Below are 22,915 nucleotides of genomic sequence, written 5' to 3' on the forward strand. Positions count from 1 at the left end.
ATACACACTCTGTCTGTGGAAGTGAGCCATACACACTCTGTCTGTGGAAGTGAGCCATACACACTCCGTCTGTGGAAGTGAGCCATACACACTCTGTCTGTGGAAGCGAGCCATACACACTCCGTCTGTGGAAGTGAGCCATACACACTCCGTCTGTGGAAGTGAGCCATACACACTCTGTCTGTGGAAGTGAGCCATACACACTCTGTCTGTGGAAGTGAGCCATACACACTCCGTCTGTGGAAGCGAGCCATACACACTCTGTCTGTGGAAGCGAGCCATACACACTCTGTCTGTGGAAGTGAGCCATTAGAACCCCGTTCAAACTCAGGTGGTTTGCTTGTAACTACATCGTCAACCCATGGCTTACACTTGATTCAGCTCTCGGCAAATTCTGTAAGGAGGCTTTGCAAATGTTAGGCTAAAGCTTGACAACAGGTCCACCATTTTAGCTCAGAACATTAAGTTGACCTAAATTTGCCTTAACCAAACCCATCTTTTTGTTTTAGCCTGGAAGCTCCCTATCACGAGGCCCTCAGTTCTTGGAAACTTCCTATGACGTTAGACTTAGCCAACAAGTTCAAAGGTTAGCAAGCACTTCTTTGTGTGGATAGCCTAAATGTTGCAAATGTACTTGTTTGTGAGTGCAAGTGCACCTGCTGCCGTTCCTCCCATATAAAAACTGGTCCTGAGGCAGGCCAGGTGGCGCATGCCTTTAATCCCAGCACTTGGGAGGCAGAGGCAGACTGATCGCTGTGAGTTCGAGGCCAGCCTGGTCTACAAAGCAAGTCCAGGACAGTCAAGGATAACACAGATATTGATGGTTTATCAGACTGCCACATCCTAAGAGTGACCAAGGCCAGGGACACAGTGGAGCTAAACTGTGACCCTGGTCTGTTTCTAAGGCAGGTTTTTATAACAAAAACTGTAAACAGGTAACCAGTTGGGAAGCAAGGGGGAATCGATTTTGTTCTGAGCACAATGTATCCAGGAGGCTAGACAAAGCATTTTAAACTTATTGGGTGGGGTTTAGGGTAGGGGAGCTTTTGGGGTTTTTTTCCAGCTCTCTGGGAGAAAGGAACATAGCAGGATGTTGGGGTCTTAACTATAACAAAACATCACTTATCTTTAACCCAAGCAGAACATTCATTTATCATCTATCGTTTTATTCTAAGCAGCAACCATTGAACCTTCCTGGTTTCAGGCACATAGGGCCTGAGAACTCGAACTTATTTTCACCTTATAATCAAATGGAAAGCCAGAGTGAAATGGCTTCTGATATGCTGAGAGCAATAGCCGGTGTTTACAGAACAGTCACAGCTATGCTAGGAACTAAAGTAGGTCTCAACGGAGGGGCTGTTGTTATGTGAAGAGTTTAAGCTGATTATAAGAAAATCATCAGTTTGGAATCGATTATTGAGTCTGAGAGGTCTGTGGGCTATTATTGGCAGACCCCAACAGGAAGACCAGTATCTAAGCCAAGCTCCTGGGGCTAACATATAGTAAAAGCAATACATAAGTTTAGTTTCTTAAAAAACAAAAACAAAAACCAAGAAACAAACAAACAAAACACCCTGAACTTGAATTATTTTCAATTATCCAGGAGGAATTGAAGTGAGAGAGTAAACTTCAGTTCTTATACAATTTTAAAAAAAACTAACTTCCAGCTCAAACTCTCATTCTAAAAAGAGTAACTCTCACCAGGCTGCAATTTTCTACAAAGTTGCCGCCCTGATGAATGAGCGGTTATTCAACTTTTGTAATTATAAACACAATCAGGTCACTAAGTAACACGCTTTTTAAAGAGTTGCCGCCATTATGCGCAGTGGCATTCTGGGAATTGTAGTTTTTGCAGTACCGAACTAGATTGACTGGGATCCAATCAGCAGAAAGCCAACAGCTATGTGCACCGCGATTGGCTGAGAACCGCGGCAGCCCGCCTCTTGGCCGATCACTCAGTCTATAGCTAAGGCGATCCACGGTCCTTTGGGAGCTTGTGGCCGGCTGGTTTGCTAGCAGAATTGGTCCGTGAACCTCCAGGACTGCCATGGCAGAGCCACAAGCCGCATCCAGCGGCCTCACGGATGAAGCCGCCCTCGGCTGCTGCTCCGACCCGGACCCCAGCACCAAGGTGGGCGACAGGGCCTCCTCGGCGGCCGGAGCGGACCTGGGGCTCTGGCCCTGCCCGGCCAAACCCTAACCTGGTCCGGCCGTAGCTGCAGGTCCGCCGGATTAAGGCGGAGTGGGGTGAGCTGGGAAGAGAGTGATAAAAGTCAGTGGGAGAAACAGTAAAGAGGGGATCGCCTTCTTCAGAAAGTTATTTCAAAACCCCTGAGTCCCATGTGCATTGATTTGTTTATTTTTTGGCACGGTGTCTTGAAGCCATGCCAAATCAGGGTCAGATTCCGTGTCTGTGGGTGCAGTTGTCGTCGGTTAGGCACCATGGCCCTTTAGAGGGGCCAGTTTCAGAGCTCGCATAGCTAAAGGCCCCGGTCTATAACTGGTCCCTTCCAGCCGCACTCATTTTCTGCAGTTGCCTTCCCTCCAACTTTTAACTCCTTCAGACTAGAGCGGTTGTCAAATTTAACCGCCTTTGCTTGGCCTTTGCTGTTGCTTAAATCCACACTTGGCCACCCATGAGTCTGTGGAGAGGTTACAGGTAATAGGACTTCGATTTGAAGAAAGTCTTAGAGACTGTTCTTCTGACCCTTTCGTTTTGTAGTTGGCCACCAGTAGCCGATGGCCTGGAGAAGCTTTCACTTAACGTGATTGTACTTACAGACGGGGAAGCTCGTTCACGTGTGGTGCCTCCCAGTCTCTATATGGCCAACAGTTAGACATTGTGCCTGACAGATTTATTCCTGTGTGGTCCCTGAGTCAGTAAACACTTTTAGTCACATCATTTGTAAGATCCGGGAAGGCTGAATGTGGGCTTTATGCAGCCCGGGGGGCGGGGGGGGGGGGGGTGATGTGCACATCCATGGTGAGGGACTTTGGTCCCTGCTTGTTCTTTGCCTTAAGGCTACAAGAGTCAGACACGTTCTAATTGCCAAAGCTGTTGGTTGACTAGCGAGGTGTGTCATGAATACACACACTTCTTCCCACTCCTTGTATGATCACGCACCTTAGTATGCATTTAACTTTTTAACGTGTGTGTGTGTGTGTGTGTGTGTGTGTGTGTGTGTGCGTGCGCGCGCGCACTCGCACATGCACATGCGGGCAGGAACACGTGTAGAGGTCAGTGGACACCTTTATCTCCATATGTGGATATTGGGGAATTCAGGTCTTTGGGTTTGTTAGCAAGTGACTTTACCTGACCCATCTTTGGTCCTTAGTTATTTTATACACTATAAATTGGCACATTCCATGTGAATTAGTTTCTTACATTACTGAAAAGTTTACCTACTGGGCTACTTTCCTTCCCTCCCTCCCTCCCTCTCTCCTTCTTCCCTTCCTCTCTTTTTTGTTTTTGTTTTGACAGGGTCTCACTAGCTTTGCCTGGCCTAGAACTGCCTATATAGACCAGGCTGGTCTCAAACATATAGAGATCCAGCTCCCTGTTTACCAAGTGCTGGGATTAAGAGTGCACCACCAAAAAAGTTAAATAAAATGAATAAATAAATAAATAAATAAAGCCAGGTGTGATGGGGCAGGCCTGTAACTCCAGCACTTGGGAGGCAGAGGCAGGCAGATCTCTGAATTTGAGGCCAGCCTGGTCTACAAACCTAGTCTAAGTTAGTCATGGCTACACAGAGAAAAACTTAAAAAAAAAAAAGGGGGGGGGGCCCAGCACCACTGCCAGGCCAGTGCTGGGCAATTTCCTACAATGCAAACCCAGATTCTGTGTCAGGTAACTTCCTAGGGAACTGGGGATTTTAGGTAGCAGGCTGTTGCAAGCAATTCCAAGGCCTGGGGAGATCCTGTTTCAGAGAGCTTGTGTGGCTTTGAGTTCAATCCTTAGCATCCAAAAAACAAACAAACAAACAAACAAACAAAACCCACCAACAACAAAAACAACCAACCCCACCCACCAAAACCAACAACAACAAAAAACCTCTGAATGAATTTAAAAATCTCAGAGAGAGGCTGGAGAGATGGCTCAGAGGTCAAGAGCACCGTCTGTTCTTCCAAAGGTCCTGAGTTCAATTGCCAGCAACCACGTGGTGGCTCATAACCATCTATAATGAGATTTGGTGCCATTTTCTGGCATGCAGGCAGACATGCAGGCAAAACATTGTGTGCATAATAAATAAATACATCTTTTAAAAAATCTCAGTTTAAAAAATATATGAAATAATATACACACACACACATATATATATATGAAATGTACTTCTTGTTTTTGAGACAGGGTTTTTCTGTGTAGCCCTGGCTGTCCTGGACTTGATTTGTAGACCAGGCTGGCTTAGAACTCACAGAGATCCACCTGCCTCTGCTCCCAAGTGCTGAGACCTATACCCTCTCTGCTCCTTACTCAAGTTGTAAATGTAGAGGGCAGTGGGGAAAAGGCCTTCAATGAACGAAATTTAGCTTGATTGGGTACTAACTGCAAGACCAGGAAAGGGGCTTTTGGGTGGGCGAGGATACTGGCGTAAACAAGATGAGGACTTCTTTTGCCAAAGGTAGGCCAACTGGGATGGATTTGGGGTTAAGGTGCATTACAAAGCATTCTGGTGTATTAGTTACTTTTGTCCCCTTAGGTGCTTCTAAATCTAGTTTCAAGTTGTCAGTGAAGACGACTGTCATGGTGGGAGCACAGAGGCGATGGGGTTCTCAAAGGTCGCATCGGCGGTATGTGGCGAGCCCAGGGTGTTTGGAGCCGCCACACATTTGAATCCTCATATCCTTGATTGCTCCTATCTTGGCAGGGCTCCTGGGACTCGTAAAGGGAACATAAAGATGACTCAGAGCTGTTGTGAGGGTACAGGGAGATGAAATGGATCATGCTAGTCTGTGGAGAGAGAGCTCAAGGTAGTAAGTATTTCACCTGTGAGGGTCAAGGAACATATTAAGCAGAGAGTGGTGGTAGGACCGAGTTTTGATGGAGAGTTACACAGGAGAGATTCCAGGCCAAGGAAGGAGATAACCTTGGCAAAATGTGGCAGAAGGGTGCAGCACAGGCCATGTTGTGGTGAGAGTCACACGCAGCAGGAGGAGAGAAGCCTGAATGCCACGCCCGAGAAGGTCACGTGATGATTTACATCATGTAGGCAGTAGGTTGAGGTAACAATCGTTGGGGTACTCAAAATTTGAAAACTCTTGTTTTTCTGATCTTACAAAGATTCCTCCTTGGTGAGTCTGGAGTGTACGTTATGTGTATGTTGAACCCGGAACTTTGGACATGCTAAGCACATACGTGCTCCTGACACTGAGACATATCTGTGGGCTTGAGTTAATACTACTTTATTAAACATGTATGTAATGGAAATAAACCTTACATTTGCCGGGAGAACGTACCTCTTTGTACTGAACGATAAGCATTTGACAGAGAAAATGATTGAACTAACCAGTGTCCGGGAGCAGTGGTAAAGCCGGTGTTGCACTAGTGTACAGCAGACAGATGTGTGGCCCTGGGGACATTTATGCCCAAAGCGGTGAGAATCCAATGGGTTGATTTTCTTTTTTTTAAACCTCGGATTTCTGATTCTAGAACTATCACTCTAAATTGCAATTGCATAAGCCTGCAAGAAGCCGAGAGCAGTCCAGGCAGGACCTGGGGAGGACTTGAGCTATGCAGTGATTGTTAGGATCTCGGTTCCTTTAGGGGGTGGGGCCGATACCCCAGTTTCCTCATTGGTTGTCTAAAATGGGACTTTATTTGGGACTGCCAGGTCCCCAAATAATGACATGGAGACCTTTTATACTTTTTTAAAAACGATTTCTTTATTTATTATGTATACAATATCCTGCCTGCAAGTCAGAAGAGGGCACCAGATCTCATTATAGATGGTTGTGAGCCACCATGTGGTTGCTGGGAATTGAACTCATGACCTTTGGAAGAGCAGTCGGTGTTCTTAACCTCTGAGCCATCTCTCCAGCCCCCCTTTTATACCTATTATTAGCTTGGGCACTACGGCGGGACAGATCCTCAGCTATTCTAATCCAACAATACTTGCCTGGCCTGCTTCCCACCAACACCTCGCAGTCCCGGCACCCAGTTTCTTCCTCCTGCATCCAGCCTGCAACTCTGCCCATCTCCTGATTCTTTCCCAGGGTTCCTGTCTCTGCCAGACGTCCTGCCTCTCCTGCCTCAGCTCCTATTGGCTGGTCAGCTCTTTATTCAACCAATCAGAGGGTGATGGAGAACAATGTTTACAACGGACTGAGGCTGGAGGTGCTTCCTAAAAATGATACCAAAGAGGCCAGTTGGTGGTGGCACACGCCTTTAATCCCAGCACTCGGGAGGCAGAGGCAGCCAGATTGCTGTGAGTTCAAGGCCAGCCTGGTCTACAAAGCGAGTCCAGGACAGCCAAGGCTACACAGAGAAACTTTGTCTCAAAAAAAAAAAAAAAAAAAAAAAAAAAAAAAAAGAAACCAAAGTCCAGCCTGTACTCACCTCCCTGCCTGGACAGTCAGCATTGAGTATTACAAAGACAATCATTAACAGTGCACAGGAAGATCACTCCAACAGTTGTTAGTGGCCAAAATGGTGGTGATCTGTCTCTCCGCCCTCAGTTTACCCTTTCTGACATCCTCGCAGCCACTCCTTTCCTCACCGTGTCTGCCTTGCCTCTGACCTTCTTCTATCTTCTGACGCTTTAAGGTCTCCTGTGATTGCATTGAAACACCTAGCTAACTGAGGCTGTTCTCCCCCCTTTTTTTTAATTTAAGATTTATTTTTACATATGTGTCGGTGTGTCTGTTTGTGCGTGGGTATGTGCATGTGAGTATAAGAGCCTGTGGAGTCCAGAAGGGGTGCTGGATTCCCTGGAGCTGGAGTTAGAGCTGTGAGCTGCCCAGTTCTGGGAACTGAACCCAGGTCCTCTGCCAGAACAGCTTGTGCTTTTCACTGCCGAGCTGTCTCTCCCACCCTGATCTCCATATTTTAAGGCCATCTGGTCATTTAATTCCATCTTCAGAGTCCTTTAAGGTAGAACCTATGTTAATGTTTGATAAAATAATCTGGGCTGTGTTTAGAGCTGACTCTGTCTGTCTGCAAACTCCGCCCCGCCCCAGGGTTGTTGTGCAGTGTGGGGGCGAAAGGCTGGCTTTCTCTGATAAGGCCTGCCAAGGAAAGCCTTTGAGATTAGCTCTGTGTGGTCTGAAAGAGCGCGCCTCAGCTTCTACAGTGTCTCTCGGGATTTTGCCTCCCCACGCAGGCACGTAGCCCTTGCTGGGAGAGGGAGATGCGTGATATTTTTGTAGTTTCTGTGTTTTGTTTTAATCGCTGCTTAGACTAGCATCTGGCATGAAAGTGATCTCACTGCTTTGTAAGAAGGATGAAATCGTTTTGTGTCATTTCAGTGTAGCCCAAGGGTGACTTTGTAGGTGTTGTTAAAGCTGTGCTCAGAGGAGAGATCCGGCCAGTCGGTCAGTGCCTGGACAGTGAGCTGCTTATCTCTCTCTTACCTGATTGTCAAAGGGGAGGGCAGCTCCGGATGTGGAAAGGCAACCCAGGCTCAGAAACAGGGAACTTTGATCCAGCTGCCCTCTGCCCTGGTACCATGTGGTGTAATGAGAGAACCAGAGCCTCAGAGGCAAAGCTTTATTCAGGGTATGACTTGCCAGGCTGCCCCAGGAGAAGGCAATACAGCACCACCAAAAGGGAGTTTGGGATTTTATAGAGTGCTTTTAGCTGGGTAGGAAAAGGGGATTCTTGAAGGCTAAAAGCAACTGCTGTAAGCAAATCTCCCCCCCCCCCATGTTGTTTATTCTGTCAGGGCGAGGGGCCTGTCAGACCATTAGAATAGCAGGAGGCTGTGGAGAAGCTGTTTTGCTGAGACAAGGGTTCAGAGGACTTCTGAGAAGCGTAGAATGTTCATTTCCCTTTTCCTTAAGGGGCTGGTCCCACACTGACCACCCATCTTGGTGTTATAGGTGACTCCGTCTTGGACCAGAGATCTAGGCCAGCCCAGCAGTTGCCACATCTGAACAATGCATTTCAGTGCTCTTTATATATCATTGTATATAAGGAACATTGTATTTGTTTTGTTCTTTTTCTTCTTTAGGACAGGATTCTCTGAATAGCCTTGGCTGTCCTAGAACTCAGTCTGTAGACCAGGCTGGCCTCACATTCAGAGATCCACCTGCCTCTGCCTCCTGAGTGCTGGGATTTAATGGCGTGTGCCATTAGATGATGTAAGTTAGAGGGGGAGGAGGCTGTTTGGCTGCAGCATTACTTTTCTCACTGCAGTGATAAAATAAATACCCTGGCAAGCCGGGTGTGGTGGTGCGTGCCTTTAATCCCAGCACTCGGGAGGCAGAGACAGGGGGATCTCTGTGAGTTCGAGGCCAGCCTATCTACAAAGAGAGAGTCCAGGATAGCCAAAGCTGTTACACAGAGAAACCCTGTCTCGACAAACAACAACAACAAAAAAAAAGAAAGAAAGAAAGAAAAAAAGAAAAGAACAATAAAACCCCTAAACCAGGCAAAAAGCAAGGGGATGGGGGAGAAGGGGCATATTTTGGTTTGCAGTTAAAGTTACACTCCATTATGGTGTGGAGGTCATGGTGGCATGAGCTTGAGGCAGCTGTCACATCACAACCACAGACAGGTGTTGTTTTTAAAAACAAAATCTCAATCATTCGATTAACCAATGAAGTCTCTGGAGCCAGACGCTGGAGTGAAAGCCTGCTAGACCCACCTCCTCAGCTGAAGGAAATGCCACCTCCTCCTCTTATGGTTGACTTTATTTAATCCTGTTTACAATATTCAAGCAGAAAGCCCTTGGATTAAAGGTGTGTGCTAAGGCTGAGACACATCACAACTAAAAACAGGTTTTTCCAGTGAATAACACAATCTCGGGATTCACAGTGTAATCATACCCTGCAGCGGACAGGAATCAGAGTGAGGAATGTTTGTGCTTAGCTAGTTTTCTTTTTTCTGTGCAGTCCTGTAGGTGCCGCCCACATTTTCTGTGGGTATTCCCACTTTGATCAACCTAATCAAGACTTAGCTCCATGGTGGAGCACTTACAACCCTGGGCTCAGTCCTCAGCTCCTGGGAGTGGTGGTGGGGACTTTAATCCTAGCATTTGAGAGACAGAGGCAAGGTAGATCTCTGAGTTCAAGGCCAACCTGGTCTACAGAGTAAGTTCTAGGACAACCAGGGCCACACAGAGAAACCCTGTCACAAAAAAACAAAACAAAACAAAAAGAAAATCCCTAAATCCTTCTGACATCTCCAGAGGCTAACCTCATCTACATGGTCCCTCCAGGTGTGCCCAGAGGCAAACCTCATCTACATGATTTCTCCAGTTGTGCCCAGAGGCTAACCTCATCTATATGATCCCTCCAGATGTGCCAAAGGCTTGCCTCATATTGTTTCTAGGTCCTTGTCAAGCTATCACAGCTGCAGTGGGGTGATCAGAGCTTCAGGCCTTTTGTGTTAATTCCGTGAGTACAGAAGAATAACACTGGTGAGGGTAAGAGGTGCTTATGGTAGAAGAAACCCTGAATTTACAAGGGTTAGATAATTAATGTAATTACTCAGTGTAGCCTTCCCATTTATAGAGTGGGCATAATACTTGTACGTATAAATAACTTAATATTATCATTGTATCAGGGCTGGGAACGCAGCTTAGTTGGCTAGCATGAATGAGGCCTGGAATTTGATCCCCAGAACTGGGTGTAGTAGTGCACGCCTGCAATCCCAGTGCTTGGGAGGTGAAGTCAGGAAGATCATCCTTGGCTACATAGTGAATTCAAGGCCAGCCTGGACTACATGCAACCCTGACTCAAAAAATAAAATGGTTTCTGTACCTAAAGAAATCAGCTCCTAACCAAGTGTTACTAGTAATTTTAACACTCTGAATTTATGTATTGTCTACCATGGTTTGAGTTAGGCTTTCTGTTTTCTGTGGAAATTGAAGGTTTTTCACAAAAGTGTTAGACTACCTTTTTGCCTTTTGGTTGCCTAGGAGTCTAGGACCTCATAAGGTCTTGCCGGTTAACATGGTTATCAGTCAGTTAATGCAGAGAAAGAGGAAGAGTAGCTTCTCAAGGCCATTTCTCTCTGCAAAGAGTGTTCCAGAACCTGCCAGGCAGTGTTGGTTTAATCCCAGCACTCAGGAGGCAAAGGCAAGTGGATCTCTGTGAATTCAAGACCAGCCTGGTTCACAAAGTGAGTCCACGACAGCCAGGGCTATCACACAGAGAAAAACCCTGTCTCAAACAAACAAACGAACAAACAAACCAAAACAACAACAAAACCTGACTTGAAACCTCTCCCCACAAACAAATAAAAGAAGGTACCAGAACCCAGTTACTAGCAAGCATCCTGAGGCTGGAAGCACACTTGGTTTTTACAGCAAGGCAGATGGTGACTGTCTTTCCATTGGCTGAGGTCCAACCTCACAGTCTTTTCCCAATTGCCTACTTTAAGAAGAACCCTCATAAAGGAAAGGGGTCATGGGATTCAGGCCATCAAGTTCTGGGAAGCGGGGGTAGGGGGTGAGGGTGCCATTTCTCTCTTGATTGTTCAGCAAGGCTTGTTTATACTTTCATCTACAATATTATGGAGTGGGCATGGTTGGTCACACCTTCGAATCCCAGCACTTGGAAGGTAGAGTCAGGCTGCTCTGGGATTACAGCCAGTTTAGATGTGCTTGGTGCATTCCAGGCTAGCCAGAGCTGCAGAAGACCTTGTCTCTAGGGGGAAAATGATAGAGGTTGGATTCTTTGTTATACCAAATAAAGCTGTGGTTTGGCCGCTCCAGCCAAGCTAGAGAAGAAATGCACTTGTTAGTAGTTTATTTAGAGGCTAGACACCTGAAGCCCCGAGGAGTGGGGAAATGCCAGCAAAAAGACAAAATAATCCCTCAGAGGGATGATGTGGGAGTCACTTCAGAATTGTCACTAAAACAGGTCTTGGGGGCTCATGCCCATAGCTTCAGCACCTGAGTGAAAGCTGGACGGTCAGGGAGTTCAAGGACCAGTTGATGACACAGCAAGTTTGAGGCCAGTGTGGGCTATATGAGGAGATTCTGTCCCAAGAACCCACCCAAAACCACCACAAAGGTCCCACTAAGCCTTAGTGGCTACGGGGCAAGAAGGCCAGGTTCTTCAAGTACTGTTAGCTGAAGGCTCTCAGCTGCCCCACCCTGGAGCCTGCAATGGGACAACACTGGGCCAAGGGGCTTGGGAGTGTGAGTAGTAGGTGTGAGGACCGAACCCGGGGAGGCTGGAGGTGGGGTGAGGGTGTTGTGGGGTGTTCCTGTTCCTCCTCTTGTGTTCTGTTTGTATCACAATGCTGGCTTGTTGTTCTGTTTTGTTACGGAGGAAAGCGTAGAGAAAGCTGCTAGTAAGTGTTGAAAGCTAAAGGAAGGTTCACATACTCTGTTGTTTCTCCTTAGGATTTCCTACTGCAGCAAACAATGCTGCGAGTCAAGGATCCTAAGAAGTCCCTGGATTTTTACACGAGGGTTCTTGGACTGACGTAAGTATTTCTTAGCGCCTTCATGTTGAAAAGCACGGTGTTAAAGAAGATGGCTCAGTGTTGGAAGGAGAGACCTGAGTCCCCCAGAGTTGTCCCCTAACCTCCATGGCACAAGCTCCTTTCCTCTCAGAAATAAATTAAAAAAAAAAAAAAGGCAAAAAAACCTTTTTATTTATTTTAAGTAATAGGAAATGTTTGATTAAAGAGCCTTCAAGGAGGCCTGACTAGACATCTGTGTGAGGACCAGACTCAAGGGTAACAATAGGCACACACACTTTCATTTTCTGCAAATTCCCAGCTGCCTGAGAGCTGGCCAAATAAATCATTCAAGTGTTCAGACCCTTTAAGTGCTCAGACGCTTTTAGCCCTGTTTGCTTCTGAAACCACGACTGTCAGGGCATACTATTTAGAAAGGGAATGAATTTATTTCAAATTGGTCCCTGGTTCCACTTTTACAGGCTGCATTCTCTTTTGCTAAAGAGGCATTAGCCATGGGGTTTGTGAGCATCTGAGCGGTTTGATGCGCTGAGCTTTCTTTTCCATCAGCTTCACTCAGGTATAACTGATAATTTGGCTTTTCTTGGTTCGTTTCCTCAAATAACGTGAGGTTTTTGATAACACACATACATAAAGAATGAAATGAAATGAAATTTATAGCCTTTCATTTACTTCCATGAACTTTAAGAGAACAGCTCAAGATATACAGCTGTATTGCGTATGCTTAGAAAATGTGGCCAGTTCTGAAACCTGCAAAACGAAGAGGAATAGCTTCCTTCTCCCCAAACTGCTCTTAGTTTCTTGTTTCCAGAAAAAGTGGTTTTCCATGCAAAGGACAGAATGGCTGGGAGGTGGTGATACACACCTTTAATCCCAGTGCTCAGGAGGCAAAGGCAGGTGGATCTCTGAGTTTGAGGCCAGCCTGACTTAAATAAATAAATAAATAAAGGCCTGAGTGAAAGCATATCCTACAGACACATGCTGTTGGCCAGGCACTGAGCCTGTCATTCCCTTGGGTCTTTTCTTATGTCCTAAGAAACTAAGTTTTAGGGCTGGAGAAATGGCTCAGCGGTTAAGAGCACTGACTGTTCTTCCAGAGGTCCTGAGTTCAATTCCCAGCAACCACATAGTGGCTCACAGCCATCTATAATGAGATCTAACACCCTCTCTAGCCTTCAGGGGTACAAGCAGGCAGAGCAGTGTATGCATAATAAATAAATAAATAAATCTTAAAAAAAGAAAAAAAGAAACTAAGTTTCTGGTCTCAGACCCCACAGCCAGCTCTTGGCAGAGCTGAGTCCATATGCAGTTGCCTCCAGGGTTGACCTTGGCTTTGAAGAGCTCCCAAGTAGGGTGCAACTTGACACTAACCGGGATCTACTCAGCTGCCGAAAGCAAGCTGCTTCCTTTGCTTCAATTGCTTCTAGTTGGTCATTAAGTGTGAGACGCTCACTTTAGAGTAAGGATGGAGATAGTCTCTTTGACGTGTCCAATCCTTTCTGGAGTGAATTTATTTGTGGTTAACTGATGCATAAATCTAGTGGTCTAGGCCTCCTGAGAACAGGGATGAGTAGCTAAAAGATTGGACAGACTTCTGAAACTGCTTCAGGTGCAGGGGGATGGCTCTGTTGGGAAAGGGCTTGCCATGACGGGCATAACTGTGGTCTTGTTGCTGGTGAGAAGATTCTTCTTTGCGCTCTGTGGGCAGAGGCAGGTGGAGCTCTGTAAGTTGAGCCCAGCTTGGCCTACTGATCAATTCTGGCCCAGGTAGGGTCACATACTGATACTGATGTGAAAGGTAGTGGACAGCAGTTGCCGATGCCCTGTGTCAGCCTCTTCCCCTCCCTGCTCATGCACACTCCCTCTACATGTACCCATGTGTATATGCACACAGACATTATGCTTTTGCTAGGCTTGGTATGAACAGGGTCAGTTTTGAGCATAATTAATCCTTAGTAATCTTTAAAAAATGATATTATGAATATTGTTCTGCATGACTGTGATCTTACATTCTTTAAGCTGACTTGACAAACTGTAACTTCTTATCTTTTTTAAAACCTCGGGACTTTAGTCCAGGCGTGGTGGTGCACTCCTTTAATCCCAGCACTTGGGAGGCAGAGGCAGGTGGATCGCTGTGAGTTTGGGGCCAGCCTGGTCCACAAAGTGAGTCCGGGACAGCCAAGGCTACACAGAGAAACTGTCTCGAAAAACAAAACAAAAACAAACAAACAAAAAACCTCGGGACTTCTTCAGTCTTCCTGCCAGCAACACTCCCTTCCGCCTACAAACAGACTAATTTAGTATTGGAGGCGGTTTCTTGCCCTCTGTTCCCTGACTTGTCCCATTGTCACTATCTCTGCAGCAGATCTGCACAGCCGATGCTGGCTGCTGTCCTGCTTGGTCCCCCTCCTTCCTCCTGGCCTCTGCTTCAGCTGCTCGGCCATGCTGGAGCTGCTCCCAAAGGACCTTTCCATACCCCGTGACCTTTCTGAAGTCTTAATCCTGTTTCACCTTTCTGTAGCACTTGAGACTTTAACCCCCGTCCCCCGTTGCTGACATTCACGCTTTCTGTGATACTAATCTGCCCCTCTCTCCTGTCACCCATCCTGTTTCCTGGTGGGCTTTGAAGAACTCACTAGATGTGTTTAGCAGAAAGAATGGTAGGGAAGGGCATTATACAGTTCACTGAAGCAAAGCCTTAAAGTGTCTTCCCACATTATAAATAAGCACCATGGCTCTAGCTAAATTTTATTAAACTTGAATAATTGAGAACTGTGCGTGCTGAGTCACCCTTGGAATGGAGGCGCTTGGAAGCCAAAGCAGGGCATGAGTCGGGCCTATCTGGTACATTCAGGCTATCCCTGGCCACATGGTGAAGTCACAGAACATAGAAAAAATAAAAAAAGACGAGTTGCAGACCCCTGACCCGTACGCTAGGGGTGGTGAGGGAGTGAGGAGGACGGACACTAAAACACAGATACCTGGGCACAGAAAAGCTGCTGGGGTCAGGTGGTCTGTGAGCACTCTGGAATGGAACCAGCTGCAGCAGCAACCTGGAGCCTCGCTGGTTTATTATGTCAGTACGAGGGTAGGCTAGTGTGAGTAGGAGGTGTCTGTAGGCCAGCGATCTCAGGCAGGAAACATTCTGGAGGAGCCTCTTGTTGCTGGCTTTGCACACATGTTTGTGCACATGTGTTTGCACATGTTTGTAAACACGTGTCCTTGTGTACACTGCTAGCATTGTCGCTTGGACTAGAGGAAGGCTTTGCCGTCCTCTGAGCCCAGGGGTGTGGAGGGGACTCTGTCTTCTCATGGGTCTCAGCACTGTCCTTGACGTTCACTCACAACTTCAACCAGTCAGCATTCAAGCCTTCCTTGGCTCTCTACTCAGCCCTTTATTTTATTTGTGTGTGTGTGTGTGTGTGTGTGTGTGTGTGTGTGTGTGTGTGTGTGTGTGTGTGTATCCGTCCCTGTGTGCTTGCATGCCATAGATAAAGGCCATGGCCTACTTTGAGTGCTGTTTCCCAGGACTGAACACTTCGGGTTTTCAGACAGGATCCCTCACTGGTCCCTGCAGACCTGCTGGCCTGTCTCAGCCTTCCCTCCCCATGCCCCTATTGCGAGTACACACCATCACGCTTGGCTTTTCACATGAGTGCTGGGGCTCAGACTCAGGCCTACGCTTACATGGCAAGCGCTTTATAGACGGAGATCTTACCCACTAATTTTTTCCCATGCTTTTCTCACTAAGGCAAGTACGTTATATATAGCCTTTATCCCAGTAGAACTTAAATATTACATTGAGTAGGTATGAATTGTCCTTGCTATTGTAAATGACTCTGGCTTTTCTTTTATTTCCAGGCTACTCCAGAAGTTTGATTTTCCTACTATGAAGTTTTCACTCTATTTCTTAGCTTATGAGGATAAGAATGACATCCCCAAGGATAAGAAAGAAAGAACAGCGTGGACGTTCTCCAGAAAAGCTACACTTGAGTTGACACAGTGCGTAGGCCTTTTTGTCTCTCTATATATCCTAGTTTTCATAAGATATTTTACTTTTTGTGTGTGTGTGTGTGTTCGCCAGTCTAAATCAACATTTATTTATTTATTTCTGGTTTTTTGAGAATAGGGTTTCTTTGTGTAGCTCTGGCTGGCCTGGAACTCGCTCTGTAGACCAGGCTGCTCTTAAACTCACTGAGATCCAACTGCCTCTGCCTCCCTAAGTTTGGAATTAAAGGTGTGTGCCACCAATGCCCAGCAGTTTTCAGTGGTTTTCTTTTGTTTGTTTGTTTGTTTGTTTGATTTTGGTTTTTTGAAACAGGGTCTCTCTGTGTAGCCTTGGCTGTCTTGAACTCACTTTGTAGACTAGGCTGGCCTCGAACTCACAGAGATCCACCTGCCTCTGGCTCCCAAGTGCTGGGATTAAAGGCGTGCATCACCACACCTACTTTTCATTGTTTTTAAGCGTGGATATTTGGGTCTTATGGTATCTGTAGGACAAAGAGATTTTTTTTTCTTTTCGAGACAGGGTTTCTCTGTATAGCCTTGACTGTCCTGGATTCAGCAGATTTCACTGTAGCCTGTGGTTGCTGGGAATTGAACTCAGGACCTTTGGAAGAGCAGGCAGTGCTCTTAACCTCTGAGCCATCTCTCCAGCCCCCATTTCATTTCTTTACACTGCTTCTTTGCATTTTTTTAGTGACTAACAACAGAGCCTTTGATGCAGTGTGCTGGCGTTCGTATGCATCCCTTGATTCAGAAAGACTTGCTTACGTGGCCATGTCGCATCTCAGATCTAGTCCCTGCAACTGCCTTGATACTTGATGACGTTCCCAGAACTTAGTGTAGAAACTGACAGCTACTGTGATCTTATCCTTGCTCTTGTCCAGGTGCCCGAGTTACCGTGTCTCTTTAACCCAGCTGGAATCTTCTTTGCTGGCTTGCCCTTTGTACAGGCGAAACCAAAGTGTTTGTAGTAAAGTAATGAGCAAGCAGAGTGAGGCTTCAGAGAGCTCCCCTTCCCTAGGCTATTCAGAGGTCAGATGTAAGTTGTCCCCTGAGGCAAGGCTCTTTCAAAGAACAGAACCATCAGAATGGCTGTTTTACAGAAGGGGATCTATTAGATTGTCCTGCATGGTAGAGTGGGTAGAGCCATCAATGGTGGCTGAACACTGGAGCAGCAGAGAGCCCAGTAGCTGCTCCATGCACAAAGCTGGATGCCTCAGTGGTCCTAAGCTGGGATAGAAGGCTTGGAGCTCCCATCGATGCAGGACATTTGAAGATGTTGCTCTCTTTGACAGTGGGTCTTCCTCTCTGGAAATCCACCAAAGTCACACGCTGAGATGCACCTACTAGGGTGATTCTGAACCCCTCAAGTTGACAGTTAAGAGCAGCTCGCCTTTAATCCCAGCACTCAGGAGGCAGAGGCAGGTAGATTGCTGTGAGATTGAGGCCAGCCTGGTCTACAAAGTGAGTCTAGGACAGCCAAGGCTATACAGAGAAACCCTGTCTTGGAAAAAAAGAGAGCAGCCGTCACAGTTGTTTCCCTTTTCTCCGTAGCAACTGGGGCACTGAAGATGATGAGACCCAGAGTTACCACAATGGCAACTCAGACCCTCGGGGATTTGGTATGTTTGCCTCCTTGTATGTGATGTTTGTACGTGTATGTAATTTTACATGGTGTCCATACGAATGGGTACAGTAAACCTAAGACACGAATGACCTAATTTTCAAGCATAATTTATTGGGGATATAGTTATCTTTATCTCTTGGAAATTTACTTAGCAGCTATTTAATTTCATTGTGTTTACTTTCTCATAATATTATACTGTAAAAGTCACAGTATTATGTTTCCAGTAAACCTTATTATAGGGGTAGGGTTAGAGCCCCGGCCTTGCATGTATCAGGCAAGAATTCTACCACTAAACTAAACCTCCATCTCCCTCTAGGAAAGTGTTCAATTAAAAACAGTGGTAACTATGGTTAATAATAATCCCATTTTTCTGATAGAGTTTTGTCAAGAGGCTGAAGAGATGGTTCAGGGGCTAAGAACATGCTGCTGTTGCAGAGGACCTGGGCTCAGGTCCCAGCACCCACACTGTGGTTCACAACACCCATAGTTATAGTTCCGGGAGATCTGAATCCCTCTTCTGACCTCATCAGGCATCAGCATGCACACACACACACACACACACACGCGTGCGCGCGCGCCACATACTCACTACACATAAAGACAATACATCTAAAAATGTGCGTCCTGTTAAGATGGCAGGTTGAAAGCTTCGGTTAGGTAACGTAGTGAATGCCAACAGTTAGGCCTTAGACATGAGTAAATGACATGTTTTTTGGTTTATCTTTAAGTGACTTTCTGGCTGCCCTGGACTCACTTTGTAGACCAGGCTGGCCTCAAACTCACAGAGATCTGCCTACATCTGCCTCCCAAGTGTTGGGACCAAATGCATATACCACCACAACCCCGCCCAACAGTTCATTGTTAAATATATAGATTTTGAACCTATTTAATTCTTTTGTCAAGGGCCTTATGTTTTGAAGTAATTTTTGGAAACTATTTGTGGCACTCGGGTGCACTCTTATAATATTTCTTCCTGCGCTGTTTTTGTTTTTGTTTTGGCACGGGGAATGCCATCACCAAAGGTCACATCGGGATTGCTGTTCCTGATGTCTACAGTGCCTGTAAGAGATTTGAAGAACTGGGTGTCAAGTTTGTGAAGAAGCCCGATGACGGTGAGTCCATCTGCCACTCACTGTGTGCACGACTATGATTGATTAACACATCTAAGTGGCTGTTGAGGTCATGTGACTGGATGCGAGTAACAGGAAGCTCCAGCGGGCCTAGCAGCACAGGAACGTGCAGACAATGCCTGGCACGCTTAAGAGAGAAGAAGGAACATGTTGTCAGCCTTCACCTGGGAGTAGACACAGGGTCTGGAGAGCCATGGAAACCCACTCCCCTTTCCTAGCCTCGCCCCTTCCTCTCATTGGCCTCTACCTTTCCAGGTTTCAGGGTGTACCTAGTTGCTCCTGAATGAATTCTGTGAAATGTATCTTATTAATATAATGTTGTCAGCTTACTTTAGTGAATAACTGATATTTTTCATTCTTTTGTATAATTATATATACTTATGCTTTGGGTATGTGCCTTGAAATAGCCTATATCTGAATTCTGTTGGATTCATATGCATCATTATTGCTATATTTAGATCTGTTCTTTTTTTTTTTTAAGATTTATTTATTTATTATTATGTATACAGTGCTCTGCCTGCATGTACACTTACAGGCCAGAAGAGGGAACCAAATCACGTTATAGATGGTTGTGAGCCACCATGTGGTAGCTGGGAATTGAACTCAGGACCTCTGGAAGAGCAGTCAGTGCTCTTAACCGCTAAGCCATCTCTCCAGCCCGACCTGTTCTTACTCTATACTTTTTCAAAAATTGATGTTTAGCTTTAAAAATAGGTTATTTCTGTGTAGCCCAGGCTGCCCATGAATTTGTGAATTTCCTGTTTCAGCCTCCATAATACTGACTATAGTATGTCACTAAACTCAGTTACTATTTTACTTTATTTTAGTTTGAGACATTTATTTTATTTATTTTAGTTTGAAGCATTTCATGAGCTGAAGTAGTAAGTAGTTCATTGGTAGAACCTTGCCCAGCATGCACTGGGTCATGGGTTAAATTCCCAGCTCCAAAAAATCCAAAATAACCAACAAACCAAACACACACAACCCCCGCCCCCCAAAAGAAACATTTCAACAAATTTCTTTCTTTCTTTTTTTTAAAGAAAATTATTTTGAATAAGACATTTGCTAAGGGAACTCCTCGGTAAGAAAACAAGTTCCCCTCAGCTCACATTATTATTTTTAAAAAAATTTTATGTATATGAATGCACTGTTTTTATGCATGCCAGAAGAAGGCATCTGATCACATTATAGATGGCTGTGAGCCACCATGTGGGTGCTGGGAATTGAACTCAGGACCTCTGGAAGAGCAGACAGTGCTCTTAACCTCTGAGCCATCTCTCTAGCCCTTGAAATGTTTAGACTTCCCTGTCTTATTACCTCAACCAGAACCATTTCCAAAAGTTCTGTGAGGTTAGATTTTTGAGACAAGTCACGAGAGCCAGGCGCAGATGGATGAGTTCTGTTGAGGATCCCAGGGTGATCTTCCTTCAGTCTTGAAAACACTCCCTGCCTGTCATTCTGCAGACAAGAGGCTGTGGTAACTCTGCTGTTAGTGTGATTCAGGTTTCTTTGTACTTTATATCATCTCTTCTGGGAGCCTTTTGCTTTACTTTCCCCAGCATTATGAATCTGAGTTTTACATTTTTTTTTCTTTGGGTGTGTAGTGTCTGTGTGTGGGGTGTCTGTGTGTGGGGGTGTCTGCGTGCGGGGTGTCTGTGTGTGGGGTGTCTGCGTGTGGTGTGTCTGTGTGTGGGGTGTCTGTGTGTGGGGGTGTCTGCATGCGGGGTGTCTGTGTGTGGGGTGTCTGTGTGTGGGGTGTCTGCATGTGGGGTGTCTGTGTGTGGGGTGTCTGCGTGCGGGGTGTCTGTGTGTGGGGTGTCTGCGTGCGGGGTGTCTGTGTGCGGGGTGTCTGTGTGCGGGGTGTCTGTGTGTGGGGTGTCTGCGTGCGGTGTGTCTGTGTGCGGGGTGTCTGCGTGCGGGGTGTCTGCGTGCGGGGTGTCTGCGTGCGGGGTGTCTGCGTGTGGGGTGTCTGCGTGCGGGGTGTCTGTGTGTGGGGTGTCTGCATGCGGGGTGTCTGTGTGTGGGGTGTCTGTGTGTGGGGTGTCTGCATGCGGGGTGTCTGTGTGTGGGGTGTCTGCGTGCGGTGTGTCTGTGTGTGGGGTGTCTGCGTGCGGGGTGTCTGTGTGCGGGGTGTCTGTGTGTGAGGTGTCTGCGTGCGGTGTGTCTGTGTGCGGGTGTCTGCGTTCTGTGTCTGCGTGCGGGTGGTGCGGGGGTGTCGCGTGCGGGTGTAGCGTGGGGTGTCTGCGTGCGGGGTGTCTGCGTGTGTGCGGGCCTCAGCTGACAGCGGCATCCTCCCTGAGGATGCTCCACTTTATTTAACGGGCAGGGTCTCACTGAAGCCTGAGCTCCCTGTTTGGTCTGTTATTGTTCCCGTTCTCATCCCTGGGCTCCTAACATGGCCCTGGTCTTAGTTCACATTGGTGACACTTCACAATGCTCGTCACTTACACATACTGTCGTAGCCCTTTGTCCATTGTTCCAATTTTTCATGTTGAATTCAAATCTATAATTCATTGTTCTGTTTTTTTTTTTTTTTTAATATATATAATTATGTTCCTAGATTATGTTAGTTTGGCCTCTGAGCTATTTTTTCCGACAACTGTAAGCTGTTGTAATCCATCAGGCCACTTGACTGGCAGAATAGTCCCTAAGGATCTGTGTGATCTCAGGAAGACAGGCTGGATAAGCGCCGGACTGAGCTTCCTGCCTCCTGGAAATGACAGCTCTTCCTGTCAGAGGCTTTCCCCCCACTCAGGGCAAAGCAGAGTTTGTGGACATGTCTGCAGCCGCTGAACCTGGCCCCCGATGTGGATGGGGGAGCAGGGGAGGGTACTCGAGGTCAGCAGGCTTATTTTTTCTGCCTTCTTCATTCACTCTTTATTTTTTCTTTTTTTTCTTTTTGGTTTTTCGAGACAGGGTTTCTCTTCTCTGTGTAGCCTTGGCTGTCCTGGACTTGCTTTGTAGACCAGGCTGGCCTCGAACTCACAGCGATCCACCTGCCTCTACCTCCTGAGTGCTGGGATTACAGGCGCACACCACCACCGCCCGGCTCCTCATTCCCTCTTGAGAACGCCTGGGAATCAGTGGAGCCTGTTTATTCTTGCACAGCCACACAGTCCAAGCTTGTGTTTTGACTCCAGCTACCTTCTATCTAGATCAGGTTAAGTCACTGCCATCCTCAGCTGTTCCTCCTCCGCCATCACCGTGGAGCTTGCTTAGCTGTGTTTCACCCTCTCTTTTCCACCTTTATTTGTATTCCTTGACACTGGGGTCAGGAGGCAGACACATGAGTCAGAAGAGTTCAGCATTTAGTCCTCAAGAAAATCAACCTCACAGGCCACATTCATACATCTAAGCGAACAACTCCATTGAGGTTACAATCCCCAAGAGGCAGAGTCGGATTGACAGGACTTGTGTTACCTAGTGCATTGTTTAATAGGGTTTCTGTGACCCAGGCGTCTGGGGTCTCAGCTGGGTGAAGAGGCCACATTGCCCGCTCCCTTGAGCACACCTCTATCATCTTTTCCTTCCTAAGTAATTTCTGTGACTGGTGATACGGTAACGTCCACTTGAGGCAAGGGCCTGACATCAGAGCTGTTTCCAGCTCCTTCTGGAAAGTGACATTCTAGGCATTTGGATAAACATGGTACCACCATAACACAGCCTTCTTAGAGTGAAAGCTATTGACAATCAATTTCATTCAAGTGCATATTAAAATTGAAATGAAAATTTTTGTTTTGTTTTCTTTTTTAAATGTACCTTTCTAGTAATGGGAGGTTTTCTTCGTACAGGTAAAATGAAAGGTCTGGCATTCATTCAGGATCCTGACGGCTACTGGATTGAGATTCTGAATCCCAACCAATCATCGGCGATTGTTTAATTCTGTGAGAATTCTCTTTTGAGGTATTGGGGACAAGAAACAGTGTGAATCAAGATGCTGAGGCACTAGCCGCATCAAGGACTGATGGATCTTCGCTCCAGTTCAAATCATTTGAAATCCTTTTCATTGTCCTGTTTCAGCAGGATTTTAAAATCTCCCATCCTCTGTTTAGTAAACCTAACTTTCTTTCTTTCTTTCTTTCTTTTTTCTTTTTCGAGACAGGGTTTCTTTGCGTAGTCTTGGCTGTCCTGGACTCTGTAGACCAGGCTGGCCTTGAACTCACAGTGATCCCCCTGACTCTGCCTCCCTGAGTTCTGGGATTAAAGATGTGCCACCACACCCAGCAGTCAACCTAATTTTCTTTCTTTTTTTTTTTTTTTTTTTTTTGGTTTTTCGAGACAGGGTTTCCTCTGTGTAGCCTTGGCCATCCTGGACTCACTTTGTAGACCAGTCTGGCCTGGAACTCACAGCGATCCGCCTGCCTCTGCCTCCCGAGTGCTGGGATTAAAGGCGTGCGCCACCACGCCCGGCTAACCTAATTTTCAAGTAGCAATTTATGTTATGACCTTGACAAAGTTGTGTGGCTTCACTTTGCAGATAATAATTAGAACAGTTCCCTTCAGAGACTACACTTGCTACCGCCTGTCTCTTAAATATGACTCAAGTCTGTTTCTGATTAA

The 22,915-nt window shown here is 46.4% G+C and overlaps 1 protein-coding gene across 1 annotated transcript; it reads left to right on the top strand.

Annotated features, from left to right (window-relative positions):
• The first annotated feature begins 1,943 nt into the window (after positions 1-1,943).
• Positions 1,944-22,418, top strand: Glo1 (glyoxalase I). Its single transcript, XM_051153389.1, has 6 exons — positions 1,944-2,131; positions 11,514-11,596; positions 15,455-15,595; positions 17,153-17,220; positions 18,248-18,337; positions 22,147-22,418. Exons 1-6 carry the CDS (start codon positions 2,048-2,050, stop codon positions 22,233-22,235), a joined length of 555 nt encoding a protein of 184 aa, XP_051009346.1. The 5' UTR covers positions 1,944-2,047; the 3' UTR covers positions 22,236-22,418.
• Positions 22,419-22,915: the final 497 nt, after the last annotated feature.

This window comes from Acomys russatus, chromosome 11 (genome assembly GCF_903995435.1).
Source record: "Acomys russatus chromosome 11, mAcoRus1.1, whole genome shotgun sequence".
Lineage (NCBI taxonomy): Eukaryota > Metazoa > Chordata > Mammalia > Rodentia > Muridae > Acomys > Acomys russatus.

What these genes read in the sequence shown, in the direction of transcription:
- Glo1 (XM_051153389.1), top strand. Translation starts at nt 2,048, where the DNA reads ATGGCAGAGCCACAAGCCGCATCCAGCGGCCTCACGGATGAAGCCGCC. An exon ending in ACCCGGACCCCAGCACCAAG is followed by an intron (nt 2,132 to 11,513) that starts GTGGGCGACAGG and finishes GTTTCTCCTTAG; the next exon opens with GATTTCCTACTGCAGCAAAC. An exon ending in TGTGAAGAAGCCCGATGACG is followed by an intron (nt 18,338 to 22,146) that starts GTGAGTCCATCT and finishes TTCTTCGTACAG; the next exon opens with GTAAAATGAAAGGTCTGGCA.